General features: G+C 40.0%; 1 protein-coding gene across 2 annotated transcripts in view; it reads left to right on the forward strand.

The window, feature by feature from the left end:
* The window catches only part of NNT (nicotinamide nucleotide transhydrogenase), a 50409-nt gene extending 40140 nt beyond the window's left edge, over positions 1 to 10269 (forward strand). For both annotated transcript variants that reach the window (XM_086628710.1, XM_086628711.1), the window contains 3 exons: positions 6812 to 6930; positions 7930 to 8045; positions 9862 to 10269. In XM_086628710.1, coding sequence (XP_086484836.1) covers positions 6812 to 6930; positions 7930 to 8045; positions 9862 to 10011 — 385 coding nt within the window. In that variant the 3' untranslated portion in view covers positions 10012 to 10269. The remainder of the gene's footprint in view (positions 1 to 6811; positions 6931 to 7929; positions 8046 to 9861) is intronic.
* The last annotated feature ends 376 nt before the right edge of the window (positions 10270 to 10645 follow it).

A 10645-nucleotide genomic window follows, 5' to 3' on the forward strand; every position in this document is an offset into this window, starting at 1 on the left:
TACCTCAGTCTTTTGGTTTGGGTTTTTTAGCCTAATTTTTATAGGTGGATATCTTGAGGGACTTGGATTGCTGTCTTCTGATGCTGGAGAATCTAATTACTTTTAAGCATATGGAAACATAAATTTCTTACATTTTTCAAAATACGATAGCATGGATTAAGTATTGAACTTGCATTTTTGGATTTTTATTGTTATCTCTGTGGCTGAGCTCTGATGTGTTTAGGGTTCTGCTTTTTTTTCTCTATTGTTCTAATGACTTGTGAGTAGTTGAACATGTGGATGGGTGCTACCTATGCATTTATCTACAACTTAGTAAATAAAACTGGTTAACTTCAATTGTTTAATTATATCAATTTACAGTGATAGAATCATAGAATGGTTAGGGTTGGAAGGGACCTCAAAGATCATCTAGTTCCAACCCCCCTGCCATGGGCAGGCACACCCTCCACTACGCCAGGTTGCCCAAAGCCTCATCCAACCTGGCCTTGAACACTTCCAGGGATGGGCCATCTACAACTTCTCTGGGCAACCTGTTCCACTGCCTCACCACCCTCCAAGTAAGGAATTTCTTCCTTATATCTCATCTAAATCTGTCCTCTTTCAGTTTAAATCCATTGCCCCTTGTCCTATCACTACACGCCCTTGTAAAAAGTCCCTCTCCAGCTTTCCTGTAGGCCCCCTTTAGGTACTGGAAAGCTGCTATAAGATCACCCTGGAGCCTTCTCTTCTCCAGGCTGAACAACCCCAACTCTCTCAGCCTGTCTTCATAGGAGAGGTGTTCCAGCCCTCGGATCATCTTCGTGGCCCTCCTCTGGACTCGTTTCGGTAGCTCCATGTCCTTCTTGTGTTGGGGACTCCAGAGCTGAACGCAGTATTCCAGGTGGCGTCTTACGAGAGCAGAGTAGAGAGGCAGAATCGCTTCCCTCAACCTGCTGGCCACGCTTCTTTGGATGCAGCCCAGGATACAATTTGCTTTCTGGACTGCCAGTGCACATTGCCGGCTCATGTTGAGCTTCTCATCCACCAGCACTCCCAAGTCCTTTTCCTCAGGGCTGCTCTCAATCCATTCTCTGTGCAGCCTGTACTTGTGCTTGGGGTTGCCCCAACCCACGTGCAGGACTTAGTGCTTGGCCTTGTTGAACTTCATGAGGTTCTCACAGACCCATCTCTGCAGCCTGTCAAGGTCCCTCTGGATGGCATCCCTTCCCTCCAGTGTGTCCACAACACCACACAACTTGGTGTCATCTGCAAACTTGCTGAGGGCACACTCGATCCCACTGTCCATGTCTCCAAAAAAGATGTTAAATAGCACTGGCCCCAATACTGACCCCTGAGGAACACAACTTGTCACTGGCCTCCACTTGGACATTGAACTGTTGACCACAACTCTTTGAGTGCGACCATCCAGCCAATTCCTTATCCAGTGAGTGGTCAAATGCTTTGGACAAGTCCAGGTAGACGATGTCATTTGCTCTTCCCTTATCCATCAATGCTGTAACCTCATCATAGAAGGCCACCAAATTAGTCAGGCAGAATTTGCCCTTCGTGAAGCCATGTTGGCTGTCACCAATCACCTCCTTACTTTCTATGTGCCTTAGCATAGTCGCCAGGAGGATCTGCTCCATGATCTTGCCGGGCACAGAGGTGAGACTGACTGGCCTGTAGTTCCCTGGATCTTCTTTTTTTCCCTTTTTGAAGATGAGGGCTATGTTTCCCCTTTTGCAGTCATTGGGAACTTCACCAGACTGCTGTGATTTCTGAAATATGATGGATAGTGACTTAGCAATTCTTAGCAATTCTTAGTTGTCATTCTTTGTTCCTCTACAAGAAAATCTGGAAGAATTTCCAATCAGTCTTAACATAGTGCATAGCTCAGGTGTGCAGAAGACAGAAATTGCTGTCAGTGCTGAATGGCAGCATAAGAACAAGGTTCGTTGATGCAAGTTTCTAAGACACTGAGGTGTACTTACTGGCAGACACTGTGTACCTGTGTGCCAGTTCTCAGTTTGTTTCTTATTGTCAAATTAACTGGGTGGGTTCTGAATTATTAATGGTGCAGCTGAAGGGACAAATAGAGTCCAACAGATCTGTTAGCTCAAGTGCTGTACCTGTGTAGCTAGAGACAACTAGCAAGCCTTACTGTACCTGATTCGCTTCTGCAAGGATGCAGCTATAGCTGTGTGCTCCTGGGGGTGTATTGTAGGTATGTCATTGGCTCCATATGGGTCAGCTCAGCTTTGGGTGAATTTGTTAGGTCTACTCGTGACGCTTTGTGGAGGCAGACTCTTGATTCCCTGTGGTTGGGTTCTTGAGAGGGTTATTGTGTTGAGCTAAGCTCCATGCCGTGTATTTGGATCTTGCCCCTGCTGTGATATACCATAGTGACTGGAAATAGGGAGCCAGTACCAACCATCACTTAAGTACAGTTGATTTAAGTAATTTAATTCAGTTTAAAATCAACTGACCTGACCTCAGCAGATCTACTCAGCTTAATCCATGCTGAAGAACTGTTTCTAGGGACAAGTTGTTGCCTCAAGCACAACACCAGGCCTAAGCTAGCTATGTGCTTTGATACTGGTAATCTACATAGTCATCTATTGTGTGTGATGAGAGCATTATACTGTGATACTTACAAGTCATGCTACACTGCAGCTCTTGTTATAAAGCACGATTCAAGCTGTGGAATATCTGAACGATGCTCTTCTCAGTTCTTCTAGGTTGGTTTTTTCCCTTTCCTGTTACCTTGAATAACAGATAATTGTCTGTAGTGAAAACAGAGGTGGAGAGGTGTCAAAATACAAATAAAGTGAATGGGGCGGGGGGAAGAAGAGGTGAGGCAAAACCCTTGGGCAAATTGTTCTCTTTATACACAGTGTCTGAAGTGTTGAGTAAACTAACTAAGGCACCAGCCATGTGTTACTTACATCACTCTGCTGAGCTTTGGCATAATGACAGGAATCCTGTCTTTACATGAATGAAGTGATCTTGAAACACTTCAGCATTGGGTTAGGTAGGTGCTAGCTCTTTCAGTATTGATTACAAGAATGTTATATAGGCAGTGGTAATATAGATAGATGCTGACTTTATGGACTGTATAAAAAGTATTTTTACAGTATCTCAGTATTCCATTCTGAGATATTTTTTTTTTTCAGTAATTTTTCGTGCAATAGTTGTCTTTTTCATGCTACTATAATTAACTTCATACTACTTTAAGTAACTTCCACCCTCAATTTAAGTGCTTTCTGTACGGAAAGTGCTGTCCTGGATATGACATGTGTGTCCGGAGTTTTAGATTTTCAGTCTAAATTTAAAAGAAAATGGTACACTCTATATTACAAGAAAAATTTCAGAATATGAACTCATTGTTCAGTGTGCTACGTTGTCTTTCTAAAGCTAAAAAGTATCCAAAAGAGAGTAGCTAGAAAGGCTGAATATCCTGGCCTGGTACTCATGCAGTTTAGGTGTGACATCTTAGTAGCAAGGAGGTGTATGCTCACTTCAGCGTATCTGGCAATTGGAGGTGGTCAGCAAGCCCTGCATTACATGGTCAGGGTCAGGAGGAAAAATTCCTGGTGAATTCTGTGTTTCAGTGAACTATCATAATAATCTTTCACGTCAGACACAGCACGATTTTGAATCTTTTGTCATGGATAAAGTATATGTAGACTGAAAACGTCATGTAAACAGAAAGTCAAAAAGAGTGTGAGATTTCTGCTTGGTTTAAAAACCAACCAACCAATAATGGGAGTTCTTGCGTAACTGGTATTAAAAGCACATCAAAGAAGCTTAGCGATTTTTCACTTTAAAACGTTTTTACCATAACACATGTCTGTCTTTTAAAATCATTTGTGCTCTGAATGTTTGAATATAAATGAAGTTCATATTTTGAACATCTGGGACAGCGTAGGTGACAAAATGTTTTCTGCTGTAACATACATAGCTTTGAAGAACTGCTGCTGTTGTGAGTCAGGAGCAAGATACACAGCTTTTATTAGACATATTGTGAGCCGTCAAAGGATTTTAATCTATCTTTTTTCTGTGCTTCCCTGGATTCTGCTTTCATTTGGACAGGCTACTTTCACTCCAGATCTATGTAGATATTATCTTACGAAATAATGAAAGCCTTAGAGAGGCATATATTTTTAATGATTCTTTTCAACACGCTTGCACATCCAGTTTCAAGAGGTACTGGCAGGCTACTGTCATATTTGGTTAACAAGCTCGCAGAAGCAGACATCTGGGAGATACTTCAGTATTTGTCCAAAAAGCTTTTGTATGAGCATCTTTCTCAAACTTTGCCAATACGCAGTATGCGGTTTCAAGCAGCGTCTGTCAGAAGTCTCTAACTACCGATGTTTATTGCCATAACTCTCCCTGAACGAAGGTTATTTGTCCCTCTCTTTTCTTCTTTCTTTGCCTCTTGCCGGGAATAGTGAAGTCAAAGGTGAAATTCATTCTCTTGGCAGCATAAATTTTGGCTTTCCAGCCTTCGAAATAAGATTGTATGTGTATATAGTATTTAATGGAAACCTCACAAGTATTTTGTTTTGTGTATTGCCAAAACAGCTTTGGTCACAAAGACGCTCAAATAATTTTATTAGAAACAAAAGAGAATTTTGTTAGAAAATCTATTTTCACTGCCAGAGGAGTGATGGGTTTTCTCAAGTGTATTTCAGAATAAGAGTTCTCCTACTGTACTGTAAGTGCTTGAATTTAGTACACTTCAGGACTAGCTGCAGTACTACATATGGCTTCTATTACTGAGTGGTGTGAAACATAAGTGGTTAATGTTTTGTTCTGTATATTTGTTCTCCTTTTTCTGATTGTAGGTATTATCCTTTGCAACAGGATCCTAAATGTCTACTAGCTGAATACAACGTATTCACTTTGTTTCTTTAAAAGCATGCCTTTTAAAGCTAGCTTTTATCTTGCTGTTTGACCTAGAGCTTAAAATTGTGGTATATCTAGTATTATATAGATTAATCGTGTGTCCTTAATTTTGTTTCTGGAGTTCCAATTGTCTCATTTTTGCAGTGTCTTAATGTTGTCTTGCTGATGGAGTGCTCAGTTGCCCTTTTAAGGATATATTTGTACAATGTGAAGCAAGTGATCTGTGTTGACTGGGCTGTGACTGGTGGACTGTCAGTGATGTGTTATCCACTTCCATTGCATTGGAGTTGAAAATAGAAATGTGACAGTCCCTTTGTCATGGCAAGTTGATTTATCAGTCTTTCCCTCCTTTCTGAAGAAGTCTAAAGTCCTTTTATTGCATTCCTGACTCACTTGGATTTCTGCTCAGAAATATGTTTTCAGAAATCCAAGAATTCAGTTTTCTCTTGAGTATTTTCTGTCCCTTCCACAGTACACGTAGGCTTCCTCATTAAACATTTAACTTCAGCTGTATAAGTTCATCTGAGACATTTTTGGTGTGCTTGATTCTGCATTGCATTTGGTGATAGCTCGAAAGACAGAAAAGGCACAGGACAGTAGACATTGATATGCCTAGTTTATTCAGGGACAGTAGATAAGCAGAAGAGTACAGTGTGCCCAGAAGAAATAGATTTGCTTCTAACCAAAATATGTCTTTGAGAGTTGTGCCTAAAGCAGTCTGGTATCTCCATTCTGAATTTTGTCAGGTTTTTACTTTTCCAGAACTGAATGCATGCCTTATTACCCTGCCAGCACTCTGTCTGTCTGAATTTTTACTAAGTCATAAGCAGCGTGTTTTCTCCAAGTTGGTTTTGAGCTGTTCTCAAAACATTTTTTAAATTGTTGTGCTTAAACTGGTATAGCTGCTTAGCTCTCTACCTTCTCGCTTCCCTTCTTCCCCTCCTTCCTCCCCAAGATCAGTCATGAGAAGAAAGTGGCATCTTAACCTAATTCGGCAAAGTGTCTTGTGCTTGAAGTAGAGTCCGTGATAATATTTCTGTTGGAGTATAACCGTGCATACTTTAGAGATACCTAAGCCATAAGGTCATTTGCCAAGGACATTTCTAGGTCTAGGAGAGGTTTTGCTTCAGGAAGGCTGCACAGTCTTTTGTCTTTTCATGAACAGTGTTATGTTGTGGCCAGTTCATTTAGTCTGTGGTGCTTTCACTTTTCAATGCTGTAAGGGACCTGCAAAGCATATTAATGTGGGTGATGGCTTTGCAGCAAAAAGACTTTTTCATAAAAAAAAAAAAGCTATTTGTCCCAAGGTTTTAAGTATGGTACTACTTGGAAGGTGGATGTGAATGCGTACTACGTGTGATGTGGCTCAGGCTGATGATTGTAGCCAGGCAAAATGGTAAAATACTTTCTAAAGTAAGTGAAGAAAAGCTTGTTGGTATAACCTGTTGCCGGGTGGAAAATTTACTCTGTTGGTCCATCTTGCAGTTCCCAGGCATTTCTGGCTACAAGTTCCTTCTGTGTTCTCACTAGAAGTGTCCAGCATGCTCTCCAGAGCCGCTTCACAGGTGCAACCATCTTGTAAAAGTGGAAAATGTACTCCTAGCTGGTTTAGTTTTACTGGGAAATGAACATATTATTTGGCATATCTGTTGCATCAGTCATACTTTGAAGAAAAGGAGCAACTGCTCTCCAGGTGAAGAGTCAGATCTATGGGCCTTGTTCTGTTTCCCACCCACTTAGTTCCCTGTGATAGTGGAAAAATAATTATGATATTGTTTAGATTTAACCATTTCTTTCTATTAATTTACATGTGTGCTTATTCGTAAGAACTTCTCAGCCCTGTTGGTCACAGGTGTCAATTTTATTGTGTAAATTAGTAAGTCAGTACTTACTAATGGGGTTGGACTTTCTTTCCTGTTAGGTTTGGTATTCACCCCGTGGCTGGCCGTATGCCTGGTCAGCTGAATGTACTCCTAGCAGAAGCTGGTGTTCCCTATGATATCGTACTGGAAATGGATGAGATCAACGAAGACTTCCCAGGTTAGCATCCGAGCTATAAGTTTCCAGTAGATTTGGATTTGGTCTTGTCAATTTTTATTAGATTCTGTTCTTACATGCAAAATGGTTTTAAAAATGGAAAATCTCAGTCAGGTCATTCAATTTCTCTGTACCTGTTGTGATACCACTGTAGAGAATCAGAGATCTTTCTCTTACAATCTGAGTGCTCTCCCAGCTGATGGCAAGTGAGCACAGAGGAATACAAGAAATAGCCTGACTCAGAAGCAGAAAACTCAGAAGCAGAGTACAGACAGGTAAAGCAAACAGGAATATTGAATGCAGGGTACAGAAAAGAGTAGACATTGGAGGGAGATTAATTAGGCCTGTGAAACTTGTTTCCTCCGGAATCAAGAGAACACTTGTTTGTTTGTTGGTTTTTGGTTTTTTTTTTTTAATTGCTAGTAGCTGTGTGATAAACGATAAATGCTATTTCTTTTTTATCATTGTTACTGCTCCATACAGAAAAACTACTGTTACTTCTTTAGGTCAGGTGTTGTGCATGACTTTATCCTGTCATGTCTTGCAAACTGGTATAGCATTGTACAGGTAACTTCTAGATTTCTTACATCTTCATTTAAAAATCACACATTTGCTTGTAAAAGGTTTTTTGAAAGAATATTCAAAGGAAAATCCAGGCACAAAGAAATTTGAAGATGATGATACTATGTGTGTATGAAACCATATTTAAATATCAAAGGATTTAGATTTTGTGTGGGAGAGTGGTCTAACAATTCCCTTGGAATGGGGTTGTGCATGCTTGCAGTATGCTGGAGGTAGTTGATAGCACGCTTGGACTCTTACATGTAACTTGCCTGATAAGGTTGTAAAATATTTGTGAAGGAAGTTCCCATAAATGTTTGTAGAGTGCTTACCATAAAGGGTGGTTCTGCCTGTAAAGATCAGATTTAACACAAAAATGTACATCAAAGTCAGTGTTTCAGGTAATTTTTCATCAGTTCTATTTTCTTTGTCTTGCTGCAGAAACTGACTTGGTCCTTGTAATTGGTGCAAATGATACAGTCAATTCAGCAGCTCAGGAAGATCCAAACTCTATCATAGCTGGAATGCCTGTTCTTGAGGTCTGGAAGTCCAAACAGGTGAGATAAACAGAGTTGCTTTAGAACCTACCTTAGCTAGCATGCTTTTAAAAACATAGTGTATAGGGTAAGCTAACGAGATTCTCCTACCCTTCTGGTTTCCATGGGAAGCTTTTCTGCAAGGTGTCCAACAAAACAGTCCGTACTCTGTAAGTGTATGTGCTGTTCATGATTTTATGGTTATCAGCGAGTGCTTTAGTGAGACTAGAGATGACTTGTGCATCCAGTTCTGGTGTCCCCATCATAAGAGAGACATAGATCTGTTGGAACGTGTTCAGAGGAGAGCCACAAAGATGATCCAGGGGCTGGAGCACCTCTGCTACGAGGACAGGTTGCAGGAGCTGGGATTGTTCAGCCTTGAAAAGAGAAGACTTCGGGGGGATGGAATAGCTGCCTTCCAATACCTGAAGGGAACCTACAGGAAGGCTGGAGAGGGACTGTTTACAAGAGTGTCCACTGATAGGACAAGGGGAAATGGGTTTAAGTTGAAGGAGAACAGATTTAGTTTAGATCTTAGGAAGAAATTCTTCAGTATGAGGATGGTAAGACTTTGGAATAAATTGCCCAGAGAAGTTGTGGATGCCCCCTCCCTGGAGGTGTTCAAGGCCAGGTTGGACGGAGCCTTGAGTAGCCAGATCTAGTTGAGAGGCGTCCCTGCCCATGACAGGGAGGTTGGATTAGATGATCTCTGAGGTCCCTTCCAGCCTGTGCCATTCTATGATTCTATGACTGCAGTAGAAAAGACTAGTGAAAGTGCTCCTACTTAAAAATATGATTAGGATAAATGATGTTCTACTCACATCTGCAGCCTCGAAGCATTTCTGTACAAATATCTGCTTTTTCAAGTGTGTAGGAAGTTTGATTGACAACTTTAATATTGAGGTAGAAATACAAAAATTAATAATATGCTTAAATAAAACAAACAAACATACGATGAGTGGCTGGGTTGGGTAGAGAGTTTAGTCTGTCCAGATTGAACTGACAATTTGGTTACCTCATGAGTTTTGCTCTTTGAAAGCAACATCATCTGATCTAAAGTACATATACTTGAGTTTCCTTGATGTGAAATCTTTGATCTTTTGTTCTGAACCCAATTGTAGCCTCAGTTCTTCTATGGATTAACCATTCAAGTACTCACAGTCATAGGTACATACATTTATCAGTGTTTTGAGCATAACTAAGTTTTGCAATTTAAGAAATAAACATGGACATGGTTAAAGTTGGTAAAGCTTCACAATTTATCTGCTGAAGGTGCTGTGTTTAATATGACATTTAATAGCTAAAACTGGCTGAAATTTATTTTAGGGTTTGTGGTTGGGGTTTTTTTTTTTTTTCTTTAAATCCCATGTATGAAGTAATATAGAGTAACAGTCTGGAGAAGTACCAGAAAGCATTGCACCAAATATTGATGTGAATGTTCATGTGAATTGTGTTGCTGTCAGGGAACCGGGTTCTTAGAATAGTTCAAAAATAAAAAAGCCTCAAAAACCTTCTATGTTATAATAATCCGTGCCTGTCTTGCTTTGACTTTATTACATGGAATAAAGTAAAAGCATATGCATGTGTAGTGTTCACAGTCTCTTCGTCTGACATGTAATATTGTGTTTAACAGTAAAATGTTTCTGAAACTGGTCCAGATATCAATTTGTCTGCTATATTAAAATTTGAAATACAGTTTTTAGCAGTAAGAACCCTGTTTTGGCCAGGGATCTCTCCTCTTCTCCCTTGATTTGTGGAGGTTGGTTTTGTATTGTTTTTGTTTGAGGGGGGATGTGGTTGGTTTTTCCCGTTTCAAATATGAACTCTTTATGTGCAGGTCATTGTAATGAAGAGATCTTTGGGTGTCGGTTATGCAGCGGTGGACAATCCAATCTTCTACAAACCCAATACTGCCATGTTGTTGGGAGATGCTAAGAAGACTTGTGATGCCCTACAGGCCAAAGTCAGGGAGTCATATCAAAGCTAAATACTGATTTATATTCCACTCATGATTGCGACTGCAGTTTTGTCACAGAGGTCATGGAAAACGAGTTAGAAGAATCTTTTACTGTCATAATGCAGCCAGCATTTTGAGAAGACTGCATTGACTCCTAGAAATGTAGGCTTTTATAAAAGGATGGACACATTAGCCCTTCAAACTGAACCTCCTATGAGACAATGCATTAAAGAACAAAAATGTCCTTTTTAAGGTTAACATTGAGCTGTTAGAAGCAGGAGCTGATAACTCGTATTCATCTTTGAGTAGTTATTGGCTTCTTCCTCCTAACTGTCTGTGCTTCTGTCATGGAAATTGACTAAAAAATACTGTGCCAGAATTGTATTCTGATTTACCATCAAATCTGGTAAATCCAGATTTTTTACCATTACCATTCTTTGGCCAGTATGGACAAAATAACTATTTATTTCATCAAAATTTAAATCAAAATTAAAACCAGATGCAAGCAGATGCAAATAGATGCTTACATGATTTGAGATCCTAAACATAGTATTCTGTTAAATCTCTGTAGAAATATTGATCTGTTTCCTTCTGTGGATTGTATGGATGCTAGGAAAGTTACTTTTCTTTAAATTACAGTTCTGCTTTTTTGTAGTGCCCACTT

Source organism: Tauraco erythrolophus, chromosome Z, assembly GCF_009769465.1.
Source record: "Tauraco erythrolophus isolate bTauEry1 chromosome Z, bTauEry1.pri, whole genome shotgun sequence".
Taxonomy (NCBI): Eukaryota; Metazoa; Chordata; class Aves; order Musophagiformes; family Musophagidae; genus Tauraco; species Tauraco erythrolophus.